General features: G+C 48.6%; 1 protein-coding gene across 2 annotated transcripts in view; it reads right to left on the reverse strand.

The window, feature by feature from the left end:
• Positions 1 to 3,552, reverse strand: part of LOC133341779 (ral guanine nucleotide dissociation stimulator-like 1) — a 57,863-nt gene extending 54,311 nt beyond the window's left edge. Inside the window, exons 1-2 of one of the 2 annotated variants that reach the window (XM_061550493.1) lie at positions 2,952 to 3,552; positions 1,972 to 2,251 (exon numbers count right to left, since the gene is read on the reverse strand). In XM_061550493.1, coding sequence (XP_061406477.1) covers positions 1,972 to 2,103 — 132 coding nt within the window. In that variant the 5' untranslated portion in view covers positions 2,104 to 2,251; positions 2,952 to 3,552. Of the gene's footprint in view, positions 1 to 1,971; positions 2,336 to 2,951 lie in introns of both variants that reach the window. The other variant, XM_061550492.1, reaches the window with a different exon arrangement.
• Positions 3,553 to 23,473: the final 19,921 nt, after the last annotated feature.

A 23,473-nucleotide genomic window follows, 5' to 3' on the forward strand; every position in this document is an offset into this window, starting at 1 on the left:
CTCAAGCAGTGTTAGACCAGAGGACGACGCCAAAAGGCGAACAGCACAAAGACAATGCCACTCTCAGGGCATTGAGAGCTCGGGGTGAGCAGCTACATCATGGGACCTCCTTTTATTCTGATACTGGCAAGGGAGGTCCAATGAAACAGTTTTCCGTGTTAACACGCAAGGAGGCCTTCGCGACCAAACATCATCCATAGCAGAGGTACTTTTTTGGGGTGAAATCGCGTGAATTATAAATGCGTCCTTGAACCCCGCCGTCACCACGCGACACAGCCAATTGTCAAGGTTTGTCACGTAAACAACGCGCGTCAATTCGCTACTGGTACAGCACCAACCGGTTGTGTGTTGGCGAGTAAACCTACAACGTGTACAATTCGAGTACGACGTTTCGTCAGCAATTACAGACGGCGTTATCAGGCGGCAGCCAGATTTACTGGCGAGACGTCCTACTCGAATTGTAAAGCGCTTTCCTCTGACACTCCTCGCTTAAGTCTCAATAAAAACAAAAACGCGACCATTCTTCGCACGCACGCGCGCGAGCACAGTTACCATTCAGAATCGTCTGTCCCACCCCCACCCCACCCCGTTCAATATCTTCACACTGACCTGCCCTGCAATCCACGCTGCAGTCCGTTGCGCCTTTAAATCTATAAGTAGAGATTGCCCTGTCCAATCGAGCGGCGCGTGTCTGCCACTGCGCCACTGGGAGGATCGTTCAGAGAGCACGCGCCGCTGATCGTCGCGTGCACAGGGCGTAAATTAAATCCAGGACCTCGTCAACCGCTCAAACCCAACAACAATAACAACAACAAACCACAGTCGCGAGTGCCAGGCTAGGTGCGCGCTCGACACTTTGTCCTGCGCCACGCGCACGCCGTCGTCACGGTGCCGTGCTCCATCATCACGCTGGGACAATTGGACTCGCAATCCAAATGCCGCAGGTTCGATTTCCCGGCATGGGAATTGAAACAATGGGAACGCGTTTAGTAAACCGCCCCCCCCCATCCCCCCCCCCCAACAGCCTCTGTCCATCCAGCCGCATAAAACAAAATAATTCCCGACAGTTGTTCGATCGACAGGTTCGCGTGCGATGAGATAAAACGTGGACACCTCCCTCGTCTGCCAAGACACCTGCTCCGTGTGGAAGAGTAGGCCAAGTGCCTTCTCTCGGGGGACTCCCTTCAGCCCCCCCCCCCTCGTGGGGGACCCTTCCACCAGCAGTGGCACGAGTTGGAAATCTTACTCGAGACAACCTGAACTGCGACATTCACACTGGTACCGATCGGCTTGACGCTGCTATAGGCTTGGACATCTGTCTCTGACAGCAGTAGCTGTGAGTCAGTCAAGATATGGGACATCTGCCTCTGACACAGCCGTAGCTATCGGTCAGTCAAGATATGGGACATCTGTCTCTGACACGGCAGTAGCTGTGGGTCAGGTGGTGGGACATCTGCCTCTGACACAGCTGTAGCCGTGGGTCAGTCAAGATATGGGACATCTGACTCTGACACAGCCGTAGCTGTGGCTCAGTCAAGATATGGGACATCTGACTCTGACACAGCCGTAGCCGTGGGTCAGTCAAGATATGGGACATCTGACTCTGACACAGCCGTAGCTGTGGCTCAGTCAAGATATGGGACATCTGACTCTGACACAGCCGTAGCCGTGGGTCAGTCAAGATATGGGACATCTGCCTCTGACACAGCCGTAGCTGTGGCTCAGTCAAGGTGTGGGACATCTGCCTCTGACACAGCAGTAGCTGTGGCTCAGTCAAGGTGGTGGGACATCTGCATCTGACACAGCCGTAGCTGTGGGTCAGGTGGTGGGACATCTGCCTCTGACACAGCCGTAGCTGTCGGTCAGTCAAGATATGGGACATCTGCCTCTGACACGAGTGCACGCGTGGGCATCGGCGCGGGGTAGAGGGGATGAGTGAGCGAGCGAGCGAGCGAGCCGTCGCGTACGCACCACGGACTTCTCCTCGTCGGTCCTCCGGGGCTGGTAGCGCTGCAGCGCCACGCAGCTGTCTCCCTCCACGTTCAGCTCCATGGCCAGGCTCTGCCGAATGCTTCGCGTCACGGGGCACAGGCGGTCGAACATGGTGCTGCCTCCCCCTCCGCCTTCGCAAGCCGCCGTTCTCTCTCCCCGGCGGTGGTCGTCTTCCTCCCCGCCTCCCTCCTCTGTCCGCCTCCTCGGCCACTTGATGCGGCGTTTTATTTTCGTTGGGTCCCAGCCACAGCGGTTGTCACTGGAGTGCCAGGGGGGTAGGAGGGTTTATTCCCCTCTCCTCCTGTGTTTTGTTACTGCCGGTGTCTGCTGGACTGGTTTTCGTCTGTGAGAAAATTAAATGGGTGTTAAGTGGTTTAAAAAAGAAAATGTTTAATTGGACATGACCTCACTGGTAAACAGAGTGGAACAATACCACTCTGTGAGAGGCAATGTTTATATTGTACGATGTAGATTTTATTTGTTTTGCTTATAAACAAATATAGCATTTTTTTGTTCCATAATTTAAACTCCGGGGAGCGTGAGCACACTGAACTGCGAACTTGGAAACCAGAGTTAAAATCCGGGCCAAGGCTACTCATATCAGCGTGGCAAATTATATCTAAAACGGTCACTCAAAAGCAGCACTGCCGAGGCGCGGTGAAGTATGGATAATCAACCCCCATAAACTGACTGCGGTGGCTTGTACTGTATAAACAATTGTACTTACTTTTAGGAGACGATTAATCAGTTAAAAATAGGAATATGAAAAAAATGTACATACACACGCACAAGAAGTGCAACTCGTAACTAACCGAAAACGCAGCGGCGTTAGTCTGAAAAAGGCAACGATTTAATCTACAACGTTTCGTAATAACCTTACGATCGACTCCAATCACCGCGCGACATGTCGCATTAAACGAAACAGCGAATGCAAAAGTGGAAAAATCCGCACGCCTTACCGGGGGGTGGGGGGTGGAGGTGGGAATACCGCAGGCAAATTTTCTTCCAAGTACTCTGGCACCGTTCGTTCAGTCCATTGGTTTGTCGAACACTTTTGACTCTGCTCCTTCACCTCTAAGTGAGACCGAATCAAATCAGCCGCGGGCAAAAAGCATCAGCCGCAATAGCAAACAGAGCACCGCCGTTCACGGGTCAGTACCACCACCACCACCAACCACTGCTGTTGTGTGATCCGCTTGGCGATCAGAGGCTTAACCCAAGCCCCCCTTTTTTGCTTGCTTGATCGGAGACTCTGCGCGTTCCGACCGCTGCCGTTAACACCCAAAACTACTTCGTCATATTCGCTGCCCGCTAGCGCAGTCCCGGCTGCTTCGTGCCTGTTTCGCCGCTTGTTTGTGAGCTGTCATCCTTAGTTCGAGTCTCCTGGGATAACCTCCTCCTACTCCTACCTACTCTTATTCTTCTTCTCTGGTAGCTCTGTACATTTTTAAGAAAATGTCTATTCCGGGCTCGATTTCGCTCTGTCTCGCTCTCTCTCTCTTTCTCTCGCTCCCTCTCCGTCAGTTCTGTCTCTCTGTGTGTGCGCGCTTGCACTCGCGCAGGGATGATGCTCGCAGCGCTGCGAGAGGCTGATTGTTATTCATGCTAAGCCACTCCTCCCTTCTCGCCGTCTCCTCCCCGCCCATTTCCTCCTGCTGGGAGACACGCGGAGCAAAGCAAAACACGCGATGGATTAAGACTCACCCCGGACCGGACTCGACTGGACTGGTGGCTGCTAAGTGGAATTGTTTTTTTGCTTGTTTTTTTCAAACATTCATCATCATCGTCGTCGCGATCACGATCCATGGGCAGATAACCCCGTAGGTGTCCAACTGCACATTTCGTCGTTTGTTTCCACTTTCCTCTCTTGTCTTGTGTGGTAATTATGCTCAAGTAGTGACCGCATCTCTTCCGGCACCGATCTCTTTTTGTCGTCATCACGCCATTCTCTCTCTGAGGTCTTCATCTCTTCCAGGTTCCTTCCATTTTTCCGAACAGCACACTTGAAATGTTCCCCGTTGTTGTCCATCCCACTACATATGTTTGTCCAAATAGTGCCAGTTTCATTCTCATCACTGCCGCATGCATCACCAGCTCTCTTCTACGTGCAAACTATTTAACACATTCCTGCGGAGGGAGCTGGCAGGAACGTTGGGTTGCTCCGTCAATGGCCAGGGTCAACGGCGGCGTGGTGTATTCCGCAAATATGCCCGACTGTGAGGGCGGGCAGAAGCCGGCGTGAGTAGGTGAAACGTTGAGTTTTATAAGGGCACCACGGGGTGACCACCCCCTCCCCGCCCAGCCTCACCCCTCCCAACCCCCACCCAGCCCCACCCTCCCCACCCAGCTCCTCCCCACCCTCCCCTCCCCACCCAGCCCCTCTCTCCCCACCAAGCCCCTCCCTGCACGACGGACACAATAATCTCCTGTGGGCTGGTGTAACCAGGAGGTTCCTACCAGTATTAGTCTACGTCGGTTGCTCTTTTGGTCCAACTTAGATGCAGTATTCTTCTCGAGCAACGACATTACAAATATTAGCGATGAGATTAACCGCAAAAGCGCATCTCATAGGCCACTGGGTTATTTTTGCACACAATCTGACATGTCCTTAAACGGGAATACATATCAATGCGTTTTACAGGCCACATATTTTGACGAGCACAACACGACATGACCCATTCCCATCACTGTCACTACTGCACCAAGAATAGCGCATCTCCTATGCATAGTAAGACAATCATCGAGAAGACTCCAGGACATGATAGCTTTTAAAAAGGTCGTTCTCTCGTCTGCCGTGTACATTATCAATGTTTTTTCTTGCTGTGTTTTTCACACCTGATGATTGCTTGTGTTGCAGTCAAAACGTCGTGAGAATTTTACTGTTTTATATTTGTATTATTTTATTGTTTCCCTTCTACGTGACTTTACCGAAAGAACCAAGAATATGAATCCCTGCAGTCACGAAAGCTTCAAATCAAAATGATCAATGTTGTCATGTTTTTAATGTAGTTTTTTTGCTCTGCAATCACTTTCCTACTGAGTAATTATTTCCAACATCCCTTTGCTCCAGCGCCTCCAGATGTACAGTCCTACATTGGAGGCGGTGTATAAATATAAAATAACAATGCTAATAACGATCGCACATTTTTTTTGCGAGGTTATTAGGGGTAGCTGTAAGAGAGACAGAGAGAAGTGGAGTGGTGGCGCAGTGGTTATGAGCCCAGTGAGCCGAGTTGAATTCCCAGGCACGGCTAACAACAGTGGCGAGTGACAGCTGAAACTGATCCTGAGCATCCACCTTCATCAACCCACAATGACAAGCGTGGTGAAGTATGACAAACAATAAGTATAACCCGTAAAAACAAAGTTTTTCACTATAAATCCTTTATATGTGTGGCGGCTAGAGTCCTCTCGTCCTCTGCCTTAAGATGGCTGCCACCTATGGGTCAGATGATTGTCTGCCAGTATTAAGCAATTGGTAATTAAATATTTAATTTGTTTTCCCTAAACGGTGTAAAATTTTGGAAAAAAAATTTTCACGAACATTAATTGTCTCGCACAACGAGTCTGTGTGCAAAATGTCAGCTCGATTGGATCACGGGAAGTGGGTTAAAAAACGACCGAAAGATTTGCACGGTCGTAAGCAAGCAAGCAAGCACGCAAGCAAGCAAGCAAGCATGCGAACTTAATATAAAGGATTTAAACAAGTATAACCCGTAAAAACAAAGTTTTTCACTATAAATCCTTTATATGCGTGACAGCGAAATTAATATAAAGGATTTAAAAATATATTTGCCTGTGGAGGACGCGGGGATCGATTCCACAACCTTTGGCATGGGAAGCGAGGGCGCTACCAACTGCGCTACTCCGCCACGGCCTGTAGAGGGGTTATGCTCTGGGCTCTTATACTGTGACGCTCAGCCAAAGCCATGAATGCATCCTATTTGAATATATGTAAAATATTTTTTTTTGCCTAAAAAGTGTAAAATTTTGGGAATTTTTTTCACGAACATTAATTGTCTGGCACAACGAGTCTGTGTGGAAAATGTCAGCTCGATTGGATCACGGGAAGTGGGTTAAAAAACGACCGAAAGATTTGCACGGTCGTAAGCAAGCAAGCAAGCACGCAAGCACGCAAGCAAGCAAGCACGCAAGCATGCGAACTTAATATAAAGGATTTAAAAAAACGACGTGACTGGCACAGGGGAGGCTTTAATCCGGCAGTGCATTTACAAAGGGCTGATAATGAAATGAAACAAGCAACAGACGGTCACATGAGTAGCATTTCCCGATTTAGTTGAGTTCTTTTTTTTACATCGGGTTATGGCAAAACCGTAGAGGGATCTACTCTTGCGTATCATGTTCCCGTTCCAGCATTAGCTGTCCGGGGTTGTTACCGCATGCGGTTTTGCCCGGTGTCCGACGTTCCGCTCCACATGCTTGGGAGCTTCTTCGGGAACTGAGCAGTGAGTTGACGCTGCTTTATCACTCGAATCGAGGAGAGTTTGAGGACCATGCATTGATAATATTTAAGTGAACAACAAATATTGTCATTTTTTTTTAAACACGATGTTGTTTGTCTTTCAAATGTGATTATTAAAGATGTTATTGTTAGTTTTAACTTGAGGTTGGTAACGCTTAGTCTGTGCTCTGCAGTTGCCTGGATGAAAAGTTGGCTGAGTTTTGCACATCCCCGACAATTCATCGGCGAAGCTTCTACGACCTCCAAAAAAAAAAACCGACGCAGCAACGTCCCAGTGTATCGTTTGACTGCCAACTTTACGTGCACGCAAGCCACCAACACTCTTGCACTTGAAAACGTGCCTCTTAGTCACCGCCGACCGGGCACATGTGTGAATCAGACACGCTGACAACACAGGCACTGTCCTCCTGGATCAGCACATGCGCGAGCTTATCCCGTGGGGCTTTACTGGCGAATGCGACAGCCGCACAGGGTGGCATTGTTGTTGTTGTTGGTGTGCCTATTAACTCGCCGCTTGACTGCGAGCGTTCGAGATGGTCACGCGATTCTTCGAGTCGAGAGCAGGCAGGCTCTCGCTCGTGTTGCGGGGAGTTGTGGCGGGTTAGCCAGTGGGGGGCCTGTAGCATGATGTTATAAAGGGGCCCTAAATTAAACAACAACAAAAACACGTAAATTTTAGAACACACATTTTTTACTTGCATAGCAAAGTAATTGTGTTTTTTCATTTGCTATACGGACAGATAATACGACAAATCGCTAACCGTAAACACCCAGTCGTTCATAAAAGTTAAAGGCGGTAGAGTACTATAGTAATCGAGCAAGTGCAGAATCACTGAACCGGAATTGAGAGCTTGAAAGCGTTTAGCGCGGGGCCCTTGAAAGTGCGGGGCCCGTAGCACGTGTAGCTACTACACATGTGTAGTAGCTACACATGTGTAGTAGCTACTACATGTGTAGTAGCTACTACACATGTGTAGCTACTTGTGCTACGAGGACAATCCGGTACTGGCGGTTCGCGCTACGCTGCGCTACGAACCCCGGCGACCCGAGTTCGATGCCCGCTCACGGCCAACACCGGTGTCGATTTTATCAACCTGTCCTGAGCCTCCCCTAGGTCGACTCAGCCCGGAGACAAAGGCGGTCGGGCGTGGTGCTGGCCACCCACCCCTTCGTGTGCCGTTTCGGCCTTCATAGGTACTCGCTAATAGCACTTGCCCCAACAGTCTGTTAAGGCTATACGGCGGGAACTTTGTCTTTGTTTCAATGTAATCCAGCCCGCAGTGAGCGGTACGACTCCTCGTCACTTAAGCGCAGCTGAGCATTTTGGCGAGGCCAATGGGCCACAACTTTTGTTTGGGTCTTAAACGAGGCACGAGCCCTCTTTTATGTCAGTTTGTTTCTTACGACGTTCAAAACTCCTCGAACTCACGCGAGCAGCTCGATGCGACGTGCCAAATGCACACACGAAGCAGCGAAAGTCATAAAACGCGTGGGGTTTTCCGCAGCCTCGCATTCAATAACACTGTGCTGACGAGAGAGAGAGTTGTATGAGCCGCGAGCGTTGCCGATTCCATGTCACGTACTCCAGCTCTCCGCGAGCGCCACATTTCCCCGCACACACCCATGGGCAGGCACCCCCACATGTGCTTCTCAATCATGGCCCACCCCACCCCACCCCCTCCCAACAAATCCACTCACCCACCCCACCACCCACTGCTGTCATCCAAGTCACAAAACAAAGTATATATGGCCGGGCCCACTCACTCTCTCTCTCTCTGCAAGCCCATGTACTGCGAGCAGCACAATGGGAAAACATAATTAAACCGCTCGTTGTTCGGCGGTGATAAGAAAGGTAATTGACTAAAGACATCAGTCACAACAACAACAACAACACAAACACAAAAGCAAATGAATGCATGGCAGGTATTATGGAAATTCCTTGCAAGATATATTGTTTTAATCCATAATACAGGTTTTTTTTTGGGGGGGGGGGGTTAGATCGCGTAAATATATAAATGTGTCGTTAAACCCACCACCACCCGACACAGCTAACTAGTAAGGGTTGTCACGTAAGCAGAACATGCACACCGGTGTGTTTGAGAGCAAATCCACAACATTTACAATCGCAGTACGACATTTAATGTTAACATACATCACTTTGAAAGGTATATTATGAAGCATGTTGTTACGTGTTATCGTACAGCACAGGGATGCTGTGGTGGTCTCATGGCTAGCACATTGTGACCTGCTGTCCAGAGGTCACAGGCTCAATCTCTTGTTGGGAGCGGTGCATATGTATGTATGGTTGCTAAACTTCTTTCGCACCGTATGTAGTCGACCGTGCTAATCGGAGGTGTGAAATAATGATGCAGGGTTCTTAAATCACCCCCCCCCCACCCCCCAGCCGTTCCTGTCCACCCAGCAGGAAACACGTGGACACCAGTTAAGTCGATTGGCAAAAGTGGGGTAAAGTGTGGGTACATCCACGTCTTCCTAAACGTCTGACCTGCGTGGAAGAGTAGGCTCTGGTCGAGGATTTTGCAGGGCTGCAGCTTTGTCTTTTCCCATACCATACGGTCCATATCAAAACGCACACACGGCACACATAAACTGCGCATGCAGGCGTTATTTCTTGACGCTGCTGCTGCTGCTACATTTGGCAGTGGTGCAAAAGCACAAATAAGCAAACATGTACTCAACACCTTCGTCAATATCACGGTGGCCTTAAAATAAAATTAAAAAAATATGCGACGCTTCGGGAAATGGCAGCTCTTCACAGCACCACGTGCTATATGACAGCACCATGTGCATCGTGCGTAACGAGGCGGCGGTGACTATGCACGTGACTGCCTGTAAGCCAGCACTGTGGAAGGCAGCGAGGGTTTGGTGGATTCCGCCGCACAAGTAATTAAGTCAGGACATCTAACATCGCGCACTCTTGTGAGTCCAGTCCATCGCGAATGCGCATGGATCGCACGTTGAAGTGGTTGTTGTTGTTGTTGTTTTTTGACTTGCCTCCCACTGGGATTTTTGCACACAGCGTTGGTGTACGGTGTTTTTTTCTGCAATATTTTGCTGTCTTTTCTTGGATTTTCTGTTTGCACTCAGTCACATGTTCACTTTAAGATGTTTTTTTGTTCATGTTTTTGTTTTTTGTTTGTTGCAGTTGCACCCGATTCAAGAGCCGAATGGCTCACATGGCTATACCTAATAAATGAATGTGAACTTGAAACGGGCTCTCTGAAACGGCAACACCGTTTTGAGTCTGTTGCCGAACTGGCTCAGACTCGGGGATGGTTCCCGAACGTGAGCTGGCAGCGGAGACCCCGCGGATCGTAGTCGGAGTCGATTTGGGTCTGTTGAAGCCGGCAAGTGTCGTGAAACTCCCTTCCCGTGAGCACAGAGGAGGTGTCATTGCCCTGGCTCGCCAGGAGAAGGCACCACAGCAAGTGTGGACTGATCGCCATCTGTTTCCATCTGTGCGCGGATTGAGCGTTGCCACCACAGCAAGTGTGGACTGATCGCCATCTGTTTCCATCTGTGCAGGGATTGAGCGTTGCCACCACAGCAAGTGTGGACTGATCGCCATCTGTTTCCATCTGTGCGGGGATTGAGCGTTGCCCCCTTGCACGTGCAGGTTGTCTCCGGGTGCTCCGGTTTCCTCGCACTTGTAGACGGTAGAACCCCTCTTAATGACCACCCCTTTTAACGACTAATCGCTTAACGACGGGCCTCCATAGAGCCCAATGTGTAGTGTATAGTGTAGTGTATAGTAGTGTAGAGTGTAGTAGTGTAAAGTATAGTAATGTAGCGTAGAACCCCTCTTAACGACCACGCTGCTAACGACTAATAGCTTAACGACAGGCCCCCATAGAGCTCAATGTGTAGTGTATAATGTAGTGTATAGTAGTGTAGTGTATAGTAGTGTAGTGTATAATGTAGTGTATAGTAGTGTAGTGTATAGTGTAGTGTATAGTAGTGTAGTGCCTCTATAGAGCTCAATGTGTTCGCTTACCGACCATTCCCCTGTTAACGACGGGCTGTTATAGGGACAGTAATGATTAATTAATGCATTGATTAACCATGCTTCTTTTAATATATTGTTGTTAGTATATTTATGTATTAATATCCATTGTTTAAATATCGTAAGGTACGTTTTTTGGATCAAAATGATAATTTTAGATGCTATCAGAACAAATTAAGCCTTTAACGTGTATGTCCTATACTCGCTTAACGACCAAATCACTCAACGGCCGGTTTCGTGGAACCAATCACCGTCGTCAAGAGGGCTTCTGCTGTAAACACTCATCATTCATTGACTGAAATCATTGTAAGATTAAAAAAGCCAGCGCAAGACCCTCCTGGAAAAAGTCCTATAACTCAGCGTGTCTCTACTGGATAATTAAGTAAATGATTACATTCGCTTTATATATATGCGACGTCTCCTTTTTTCATCTCAAGATAGTGTCGCTGAGTTCTTTTTTACACATATGCACACGTATCTTATCTGAACCATCTATGACTTGTGTTTAACAACAGAAAGAATTTGACCTATTGCGCATTACTCACACGCAACTTTATAGCAGCAGCAACGCGTAACCATAACGTGTCGTAGAAACCCGACTCCCTGTGATGCATCAGCATTCTCTTAGTCACCACCAGCAAAAGAATTCGAACAATCTCTTGAGAAGTATTTCCGGGTTTGATGCCTTGACTATGTTAAGGTTGGCGGTGCGTTTACCACAGCGCGACTCCTTTATCACTCGAGTCGACAATAGCCTGAGGACCATGTATTGACAATATTTAAGAAAAAATCAATGTTCTTGTAATTTTTTTTTAATATATGCCGTTTGTCTTTGAAATGTGATTCTTAAAGATGTTACTGTTAGTTTTAACGTGAGGTTAGTGACACTTAGTCTGTGCTCGGCAGTTTGCCTGGATGAAGAGTGGGCTGAGATTTTCCCAATCAAAGACGTGAAACGTAATAAACCGACGTTTGGTTTAACCAGGTGAAACGTCAACAGACCGTGATGGTCTCGGGTTCCAGGGTGATGTGAAATTGTTACGTAGAAAATGTAACTAATACTTGTTGCCACCCTTGGTCAATCTGGACGAAGGTCCTCCTCAATGCTGTATTTTGTCATGACAGTTGTTTGACCATACTTCACCATTCTGGTTAGTGCGTGTCAGTGAAGGCAGAGTTTGCATATCTCTCTCCCCGTGGTCGCGTGCATTTATCTCCAGGTCTTCCGGTTTTTCAAGATAAGCCACTTCTTTGAGCTATCATTTATGGCCAGGTAGCTTCTGAAAATGTTCTTTACCTGGTAAAATAAAAACAATTTGTTTAGTTTGGGTTCAGATACCACTTGTCACTGATGCCAGCCATGGCCAGGAATCCAACACATGTTGCCCGATTCATAGCCGAGTCCGCTAACACTGTGCCACTGGTCTACCCACAAATTTCACGTGGCATAACTACAGTACGTGACAATATTATACAAAGACATTTTTCAAAAGCACTCAAGCAAATGTACCAAAAGCAGTGAACTCACATAGAGTGTGAAAGCGTTTAGTGAATCATAAAAGCTCTCAGAGATTTAAACAAAATAATTGTATCACAGTTCTGCCGTACGCATTTATTGCCTTGATACCCTGATAGTTTTCACTGACCCACTTCATGTATGATAATTGTTTTTTTTACCCTTTTATCTGGCAACAAAACTGACACCTTTTTTTAACAAGGAGTCATGTTTGCATAGACCACAATACCTGCAGCCATAATGCAAACAAAAAACATAACTCTGATGATATATGCACTGTATTTGAAAGTAAAAAAGGTGTCAGTTTTGTTGCCAGATAGAAGGGTAAAAAACCAATTGTCATATTTTTTACTGGCAAATGAGGTTCCAATGGTGTAAACACTTCATGTATGTTTGTTAGATCTCTGTCGCACGTAGCCACCCCTGCTAATCGGAGGTGAGATTCACGAAACGCTTTCACACTCTATGTAAGTTCACTGCTTTTGGTACATCTGGCTGAGTGCTTTTAAAAAATGTATTTGTATATTCTTAGGTTTTTTCGGTAAAGTCACGTAGGTAATAACATTAAAAAGTAAAATAAAATAAAAAAATAAAAATCACGACGTTTCGGAGGCAACACAAGCTTCCGTCTTCAGGTGGTACCGTCACAGCCAACGGAGTGGTAGCTCCTGCAATCTCTCATTTACGGAAGCTTGTGTTGCCTCCGAAACGTCGTGATTTTTATTTTATTTTACTTTTTAATGTTTTTACCTACGTGACTTTACCGAAAAAACCTAAGAATATGAATCATTGCAGTCACGAAAGCTTCAAATCTAGAATGTATTTGTATAATATTGTCATGTACTGTGGCTATGCCATATGAGAACAATTGTGGGTAGACCAGTGGCACAGTGTTAGTGGGCTGTGCGATGAACCGGGCATGCTAATCTGAGGTGCGATGGACACCGTCGTGTTAATATTCAGTCGACTGAACGGTAACACGGATGTAATAACCATTGAAATAGTAATTACATGAATTCACATTTACAGTACGCAAGTTTTTCTATATCAACACATTGGTACGAACTCTCCATACATGTAATTTAAAACTAGATTTTTTTTCTGGAAAATCTTCTAGGCTGGCTTGTAGCATTGGTTATCGGCGTACGGCACTAAATCACAAGAGCATAAGATACGCCTGTCCATAATAATCCTATATGACACACTATTATGAGGACAAAAACAAGGCGAGATGCATGTGGCGTTGTTAAAATAATTCCCGAAACGGTTTTCCGGGACTCCTTCTGGCTGAATTCAATCACTGGGGTAGAGAATCTCTACACGGATGACCCCATACATTCGTCAAGATTGTTTTTGTCATCCTACTACAGAGAGGAAGAACAACAAAAAACACGAGCGTGCTTGAGTCTGCGAAGCTTATAAAGTTTGCGTTGAGCAATTGGCACAAGGGGGGGGGGGGTGGGGCTTGGGTCATTTGACCCTGGCTGGGAAGACCCTGAACCCAAAGGTCAACACAAACCAATTACAGAGCCTGACGACCGGCCCACGTGTATGTGTGCCCGTCTGCCCCAGACATTGGGCGAGGTGGTGAAAACGGGTAAACAAAATGCACGCACCCTCAGTCTAAGAGAGTAAGGTAAGCACACACACACACAGTGACTCGTACCTTGGCAGCCGTGATGGGCCTTAGGGATTACGTTTGAGTCTCGTAATCTGTTCATCAATGATTCGTTTGTATCGTCTCGAATGCCGCTCTGAGCGCTTAACATTCTGTCAGATAAATGTGAAACACGAGTGTGCGTACGGGTGGCGCTAGTCGTAAACCGTGTATGACAAGGTCCAAGGGTGTACGGGGAGCACGTGCTATCGGAGCGGGCAGGCAGCCGGGCTGATTCGGGAACTGCACGTGGAGCGATAGTGGACCGCAACATGCATTGTGTTCCTCTCTTCCAGGAATTCCGGACGAAGCGAAGCAGATTTGAAACGTAACAGTTATTTTAAAGGGCATTTTTTTTTTTACCTGTATAGGTCAATAACTCATTGGTGGTTAAAATGTCTACGGGAGGCATTATTTTAAAGTTTCTTGCTTAATGAGCATTGTTTAACAGGCCTGAGCAAGAGGTGGAAATTGCACATTTCTATGGCGGGGGCGTGTCTGTTGATGAAACAGATTTCCTGTTTTTTTTCAGCAATGAGTCAGTTGTGTAAATTCCACATTCACATGGTGGGGCAAGTTTGTTGATATATTGTCGTTGATCTCCTGTTTACAATCCTGAGTCAGAGATGCACAACCACTTCCTGACAAAGTGGAACTCATTTCATGGACACTGGAGGAACTACGGGCTGCGTTGAACGCCCAACCAGGAATTGAACTCGCGCCCATCGCCTGCGAGGCGCTAGCTCTTCCGCTGGTGCCACCGGACTCTGAGGCGGACGGTGCCACATTTAAAACGTGACCAGCACTCGCGTCGTGTGATGCAGGGCTGTCCGGCGATTCGCAGGTTTGTACGGAGGTCTCATTTGTCGTTGGCATCGGCCACCGAAAGCTCGTTTTAAAGCAAAATGGAAACCACAAATCGGAGTTTGGCGCAGGACGCGTCACGAGAACGACCTTTGACGAGAGACTAGGGACAACGTCGACCGAGACAAAGCCAAGAGGAGGAGGAGAAAGACGGCGGAAGAGACGGCGAGACGAAATACATTTAGAGAGAACAAAAAAAAACGTTCAGGAGGGGGCCCCCACTGGATAAGCACAGCCGAGGAGGGGAAAGGAATGGAAGGCAATAGGCTGGGAGGTCTTTCAGTTACAGGCGGACAACATCAACTTATCCTGGGGGTCACCAGCAGTGGGTAGATACAGGCGGACAACACCAACTTGCCCTGGGGGTCACCAGCAGTGGGTAGTTACAGGCGGACAACACCAACTTGCCCTGGGGGTCACCAGCAGTGGGTAGTTACAGGCGGACAACACCAACTTGCCCTGGGGGTCACCAGCAGTGGGTAGTTACAGGCGGACAACACCAACTTGCCCTGGGGGTCACCAGCAGTGGGTAGATACAGGCGGACAACACCAACTTGCCCTGGGGGTCACCAGCAGTGGGTAGTTACAGGCGGACAACACCAACTTGCCCTGGGGGTCACCAGCAGTGGGTAGATACAGGCAGACAACACCAACTTGCCCTGGGGGTCACCAGCAGTGGGTAGTTACAGGCGGACAACACCAACTTGCCCTGGGGGTCACCAGCAGTGGGTAGATACAGGCGGACAACACCGACTTGCCCTGGGGGTCACCAGCAGTGGGTAGATACAGGCGGACAACACCAACTTGCCCTGGGGGTCACCAGCAGTGGGTAGATACAGGCGGACAACACCAACTTGCCCTGGGGTGAGTGAGTCAGCCGTTCTGGAGGAGGTTGTTAACTGCCGAGGGGTCTTTCGTCGCATTCAGGCGCTGTCTGCGCTCTGACGTGAACGCCTCAACGACCTTTGCCTCTCGATGTATTTACTCCCGTTAATGATGGAAAGTTTAAGTGGCAGCTCATCTCTCTCTGTCTCTCTGTGTCTCCCTGTGAACATATTGTGCACACCTCAGAGTTGCTCCCCCCCACCCACACCCACCCCCCGTCTGTCATTACAACATGCCGAATCCAAAAATAGGAGCAAGCTTTTACAAAAACCATCGTTATGAATATTTTATCCGACAGACTTTACAAATGTCTCCCCCCTCCCCCATGCCCTGACGTCGCCGCAGCAAGATGAAGGCTACGCAGCAAGAATTGGGTTCCACCTTGTGACGGCACTGACGCTACCAGTTTGCGGCACACATCTTATTCCTTTTGGAAAATCGTTGAAATAACCATTCCACACCGATGGGCATAACCTTAACTGCGGCGCTAAGCTGCGGCGGCTTAATCTGCTTACTCTGTTTTTTTTTCGCCCGGTTACTCGAACACAAAAGAAAATGTGGACCTCTACTGAGCTCGGACTGGATGTGCATTCATTCGCGTAATCGACACTGGCATATTGTGGGAGGGTTTTTTTTCTTCCTGGGCCAGGACAATGTTTTTTTATGTTTATTTCGGCTATATACACACACACGGTATAAAGCAGTGCCGCGAACGTGCACTCGACTTATTGTTTGCAACGCTTTAACGTGAACGCTGTGGCACATGCAACGGTTTTAAATAAACACAATATCCCGTTGCACATCTTCAACCGAAGGATCGCGTGGTTCCCTTCGTGGTGACCTCCCCCAGCGCGCTGTTACTAATTGGTTGATCAGTTCCTGGGGGGGGAGGGGTGGGGACAATGGAATAATGGGGGAGCAGGCTGGGATTAGTGGCATAGCGGAGTCGGCATTGGACTCGGTGCAAAAATACACAGTTAGGGCCCTCTGTCGAATTTTCCACTTCTTTCGTAGCCCACTGTTTGGACGGGCCCAGGTGCAGTTTCACCGCCTGCAAACGTCATCGCCCATGCCACAGAGGTCACAACCGGGTACCCGATAGCCGTACCCTACCCGATACCCGGCTACCCGTACCCGGCCGGGTACGGGTACGGGCAGCCGTTTGCGACCCTGGTGCAGCCGGGTACGGGTACGGGTAAGGCCGTGAGTCACCGGTGAGTAACCGTTTGTCACTCATTTCGGGTAGGGTACTGGTATGGGTAGCGTACGGATAACCGTACCCGCCCGGGTACGGGTACCCGTTTGCGACCCTGGTGCGGCCGGGTACGGGTACGGGTAAGGAATCAAAACCCGTTTGCGACCTCTGCCACGCCACCGTCTGACCTGGCCGTTTATCAACCTCTCGAGAAAGAGACGCCCAGTCCGAGGTGTCTGATTCTGATTCTGGAACCCAGACTCTCAGTGCGTCTCTGGCGCCAGTGGAGTAGCGTCGGTGGCAGTGGCCCTGGGTGCAAGGAATGGATTTGAAGCCCCTCGTCCGATTTCCCAGCTCTTCATAGCCCGGCTTCTTTTGTCCCCTCTGATCCGTGGGTCTTCTGTGCAGTTGCACCGCCTGCACTCTCGATTGTCGTGTTCCTGACTTTGGGGGGCAGAATACGGAACGTAAAAGTAGCTCGGGCGGTCTGCAGTAAGGTGTAGCAAGCTAACAGTTGATTGTGAAACGATCAATGTTCTGCGCAAAGCCCATGACAATGCTTTCTCATCACAACAGCACAGTCAGTGCCCATCCCAGAATGAAAACCATAATAACGTCAGGTTTCTATTTCACACGACTCTCTGTGCTTTCAGGGAAGAAGCAGGAGTGTGAGTGTCGGCATGTTTGTTCCACGTGCAAGCATGCGCCTGTACTTATTGTGTACCGTACGTCCCTTTTTACCAATCTACTGCTGGGAGAGGACTTCACTCACGCCATACTGGCCACGGAGGCTGTTCGACCATCATCCACACGCGGGTCGGTGGAGGTAGGGAGGAGCGTAGATGTGGGAGCAGAGTACACCCCAACAATTTCGTATTCCCACTTCCTTCTATTGCCAGCAACGTAGCCCACACAGCAGCCTGTAACATCTGTTTTAATCACGCACCGTGGTTGACACTCACTCCAGGCTCGATCTCGACTCGAGCCTGCTGAGCTGTCGAGATCTGGTGAGATCGGGGCGGGTGCATTCTGGGGGATTTGTCCAGAGGCTTTTGCCATTCGTGGGAGGTGACTAAAATGCCTCTGAAATTTTCGATTTAAAGCTTTCGTGACTGCAGGGATTCGTCTTCTTGGTTCTTTCGGTAAAGTCACGTAGAATGGAAATAATAAAATAATAAAAATAAAACATAACATTATTTTGTTATGTTTTATTTGTATTATATTATTATTTCCATTCTACGTGACTTTACCGAAAGAACCTAGAAGATGCCTCTGAAAATGTTTGTATTTCTCGCGATTTTCATTGAAAAACCCCTGCCGTATTTGTCAATGTGTTGTTTTTACTTCACAGCCCTTCATTGATACACGGCTGGATGAAGTCTCTCCCAATGCCGTTGTGGGTCGAGGCGGTTGTCTGACCATACTTCACCACGCTGGTCAGTGCGGATTGGCGAAGGTGGTCGGATATCGCTCGCAAACGACTTTTGTCGTGAGCGGCGTGAGTTGAACTCGGGCCGCCAATGTTTTCACGGTGCGACGCGATAACGGCTGCAGCTTCGATCAAACTCTTGTCAGTTTAACATGGAGCGTAATTATTCGAAGTACAGTAATATTATTATTATTTTCTTAAGCGATTAAATAGAACACACGGTCAACGAGCAGGCTAGGATGACTGGGCAGCACAGGCGACTGAGCCAGTGGCCCAACAGGGGGCATGCAAATAATGCCCTAGACAAATCTATAAGCTGACAAAAAAAAAGCAAATAGACCAGCAGTGGTGTGAGCAAGCAATTTCAGGGCTTCGCATAGTAATCGAAATGACTATATGTCAATAGCAGTTAAATACAGTATATAGCAATCGATTATACTGGTAGGAACCCACCGGTTCCACCAGCCTACAGGGGATTATTGGGAGGGGCTGGGTGGGGAGGGTGGGGTTGGGTGGGGGGTGGGAGGAGTGGGGCTGGGTGATGAGGGGCTGGTAAACCCCGAGGTGCCCTTATAAAACTCAACGTTTAACCTACTCACGCCGGCTTGTGCCCGCTCTCACAGTCGGGCATATTTGCGGAATACACCACGCCGCCGTTGACCCTGGCCATTGACCGAGCAACCCAACGTTCCTACCAGCTCCGTCACAAGGAATGTGTTTTATTAATGGTGACGACAAAAAAAATCATAATAAAGGTTGCAGGTTACATTAAATACTATTAAAAAAACTTATTTTTATTTTACGAGGTAAGGCCCACTGAGCTATATAGTTATTTTAGAAGCGACCTGGCCACAAATGAAAGCTCAACGAAGTGGCTTGTAATGTGACAATGTATCGCAGCCAAATACTCTAAACGCGTGTTTCTAAATGTGGAGGGAAAAACCAGAGGACCCAGAGAATAATCCACGCGACCACGGGGAGAACGTACAAACTCCAAATATACAGCAGCAGGCGTCAGGGTCGGGATCGAATCCACGACCTCCTGTATATCAGGCGAGGTAGTTAACATCTCCTAGCCACCGCGATGATGATGAGAGAGAGAGAGAGACACGAAAACTCCAAATATACAGCAGCAGGCGTCAGGGTCGGGATCGAACCCACGACCTCCTGTACACCAGGCGAGGTAGTTAACATCTCCTAGCCACCGCGATGATGATGAGAGAGAGAGACACGAAAACTACAAATATACAGCAGCAGGCGTCAGGGTCGGGATTGAACCCACGACATCCTGTACACCAGGCGAGGTAGTTAACATCTCCTAGCCACCGCGATGATGATGAGAGAGAGAGACACGAAAACTCCAAATATACAGCAGCAGGCGTCAGGGTCGGGATCGAACCCACGACCTCCTGTACACCAGGCGAGGTAGTTAACATCTTCTAGCCACCGTGGCGCCCTATGCACCGTGTAGCAGTGGCCACGGCCAACATCCAGTGGCAACATCAGAAGCAGTTCTCAGCGCGCCCCTTCACCTGCACACAATGACCCAGGGGTGGTAAGTTACAGATGTTATTGTTACATCACAATCGCAGGGATAAAGCAGCCGCAAGGTGGGTTAACACACTCTGCTACGAACCCGGTAACTTGAGTTCGAGTTCCAGCCTCGGAGAACACCCAGCGTGAGAATGAAATCTGCACCGACGCTGCTTCTTCAGCAAAAGAGCTGTAAACAATGAACTGATTGGTTTAACACGTAGCATGATTTCGCGACCAATATTATTCATAATAAAGGTGTTTGGGTTAGATCGCGTAAGTATAAATGTGTCGTAACCCTCCACCACCCGACACAGCCGATTAGTAAGGGATTTGTCACGTAAACAACGCATCAATTAGCTACTACTTCAGCCCACCGGTGTGTTGGAAAGTAAATCCGCAACAATTACAATTTGCGTACGACGTTTCGCTGATAATTACATCCAGCATTTTGGCTGATTTGCCAAATCGCCCGACGATGCTGGTTACGGCACATTTCTACGTATGCAATCTAACCCAAACACATTTATTATGAATTAACTGATCGCCATCTGCGACAAAAGTATTTCCTTGAAAGAAAAAAAAACAGGGTTCATGTGTCCCGATACAGCGTGCTGTTGTGGCTCACAATTGGAGGTGCCACTCGTGTGTTTTTTATTCTGGTTGTTGTTATTGTTGAAGCATCAATGTTCAGGACGCGCTGTCCCCTTGCTGGGGCACAATGGGCCGCGCTGAGTTCGCGAGGAAGCGAACGGCAGCACCTTTTCACTCATCGCCTCGCGAGATTGACGTATTTCGCGACGATGGCATGTGCAGCAAAACGGCAAGAAAAATATATATGTAAAAATAAAACAAAAACGAAAGGAAAAAAAACCCGACAGAATTCAATAACCACTGCAGATTTCTAACGTCCTGTCGAGCTGATTAAAATAATAAACTGCGGCCCTTTGTTAAGCCATTGCCAGGATGAATTTCCCCACCGCGACCTGTCATTGGGGCTTGTTTGACCTTACTTCACCGCATTGGTACGTACGTAACCAACCGATGAGCACAGTTGGCGATGTACGGTGTGAAAGAGTACTCTGCGGTTCTTTTGGTAAAGTCACGTAGGTGAAAATAAAATAAAATAAAAAATCACGACGTTTCGGGCGCAACACAAGCGTCCGTCCTCAGGTGGGGACAACCACAGCGACAAAACAATCGATTGTTTTTGGATCTTTGCAATCACGAAAACTTAAAATATACGTGTGAAAGAGGTTCAACATCCATCCATTCGGTGTGGGCTCGTGAAGACAGGTGTGGCCAGGCCCGCGTTTGGGAGATGTTATCTCCCTTGCCTGGTACGCAGGAGGTCGTGGGTTTGATCCCGACTCTGATGCCAGCCGTATATTTGGAGTTGACGTTATCTCTCTCCCCCGTGGTGGCCGCGTTGATTTTGCTCCGGGTTCCTCCGGTTTTGCTCCTCACATTTAAAAAACATAAATTTAGATGATATGCCTGCGACGATAAATTCCCACATCATTACACAAGCCATTTGGACGAGCGGCCATGTGTGGCCCAGTCGCCTCTGAAAAAGAGCTATTACCCCAGTGAACTTTACCTGATTAAAAAAGAAAGAAAGATGTCATTATCCACTGATGGTTGGCCATGGCTTGGAATCAAAACTCAAGAGCGCAGCGCCTTAAACGCTGCGCCCCTCCACACCACAGTACTTGTTATCATTCATTTTTTTTCAAACACTGATTATTGTCACGATGTGTAAAACGCAAAACTATTCGCTGTTTCTTCAGTGAGCAGCAGCGAGGGTGCCGTGCTGCAAACGGGGGCAGCTCGCCGGCCTTGCGATCCAGAGAGAGGCCCTCCGCTTCGATCTCTCGGCGCGGCAGCTAAAAAAAACCATGCCCGCCGCGGCAAGCTCCTTGAACACCTTCACACGCCCCCCGAACCCCGACTTAGTCCGCCCAGGACGGGGCAAACCTGCGGACCCCGGAGCCGCGTGAGGTTTTTTAAGGTCCGCTGCTTCGTGACTGTTCTTCATCAAGGACCGCCGTCTCGTGGTGTTCACCTTGCGTTGCGGTTCCTTGAAATAGTGAGTGGGGTTTTTGTTTTTTACAGAATTATACCCAAAAAAATGACTCTTTTTTGCTTGTTATTCTTGCTTGCCGAGCCCCTGGACTCAGCAGTGCGGCATTAGGGTGGATCGGGGGGGCCGCGTGTGGTGGCGTAAAGCGTGGGTACAGCCACCTCTTCCCCAGACGTCCGGCCACCCAGCGCTACAGAGTGGGCCAAACGCCGTCGGGAGAGAGCGGCTCTCAGAGTCTTAAGAGCCCCCCCCCCCCCTGCGTAGTGCAGGCCTATTGCGTCTGCGGTGGCGTGAGGAAGCAAATTGCAGGGCTGCACCTTTATCTTAACTGAAGCCCTACCAGGCAGAAAGAACAACCTCGCCACAATTCGAGCTCTGTTCTGTAAGGGAGGCCACTGAGACCTCCACGCAGCACAGCGACTGCACGATGGAGAGCGGAGGGAGAGTGGTGGGGGGGGGGGGGGTCTCGTCTTTATCCCCGACAGGAAAGGGAAACTGCCGGTGAGACTGGACTCGTAAACTACTGAACTATTTGTTTTTTTCATTTTACCAGGTAAGGCCCACTCGAGAATATATAGCTCGTTTGCAGAAGAGACCCGGACACAAATGGCAACTCAGCGCAGTGGCCCTGTCGTGTGAAAATGTAGAGAAGCCGAACTCGCTGAACGCACTTTGATTCTAAACGTGGAGGGAAAAACCGGAGGGAGAAAAAAACTTCAAATATACAGCAGGCGTCAGGGTTTAGGATTGACCCCAGCGACCTCCTGTATACCACCAGGTGAGGTAGCTAACGTCTCACCACCGTTGGACAAACGCGGGTTGTCCTCTCACTGAACGGTGCCGTGAATAATGAGCCCTGTCCGTTAAGCGAAACGCGAATGCCATCTGTGGTCAAAATCCACTCGAGCATGCAGTGGGGGGGAACACAGAGTCCCAGGGCAGCCAAGGAACTAAAAACAAGCAAAAAACCTCAGCGATGTCACAAGAGGCTATATTCATGCGTTTATTTCTTTTCTTTTGAGATAATTTCTCGATTTTCCTCCCCCACGTGTGCATAGTGTAGTGAAGGGGGGCGGGGGTGACTATACTGTATATGACCCTGTTGAAGCCACGCGAAACCTCCCGTTGCCAAATGAGGCATCGAGAAAGCTGTAAATGCGGTACAAGTCACAGCCCGATCCGTCAATCCACCTTGCCATGGCCATATTTCCAGTGCCGGATTATCCTAGCAGCACAAGTAGCTACCACATGCTACGGACCCCGCACTTTCAAGGGGCCCGCGCTAAATGCTTTCAAGCTATCAAATCATGTTCTTGGTTCTTTCGGTAAAGTCACGTAAAGGGAAATGATAAAATAATAATAAAAATTCTAAATTCCTGTTCAGTGATTCTGCACTTGCTCTATTACTATAGTACTATACCGCCTTAAACTTTTATGAACGACTGGGTGATTAAGGTTAGCGATTTGTCGTATAATCTGGCTGTTTGGCGAATGTCAAAATACAATTCCTTTACTATGCAAGTTAAAGATTTGTGTTTTAATATTTACGTGTTATTTGTGCTTAATTTAGGGCCCCTTCAAAAAAAATATGCTACAGGCCCCACACTGGCTTAATCCGGCACTGCATACTTCACCACTCTGGTCGGTTAAGGTTTGGTGAAGATTGGAGGAGGGGTGGGGGAGGGGGTGCCTTCTACCACCCAAAGACAAAGATCCCCCGTGTAGCCTAAGGGCGTTGAGGCAAGCGCTCTCGCTGAGCACCTATAAAGGACGGTACGGAGCACGACGGCATGGTAAGGCCACCGCCTCCCC

Source organism: Lethenteron reissneri, chromosome 12 (genome assembly GCF_015708825.2).
Source record: "Lethenteron reissneri isolate LAM-NWPU_2019-01 chromosome 12, ASM1570882v1, whole genome shotgun sequence".
Classification (NCBI taxonomy): Eukaryota; Metazoa; Chordata; class Hyperoartia; order Petromyzontiformes; family Petromyzontidae; genus Lethenteron; species Lethenteron reissneri.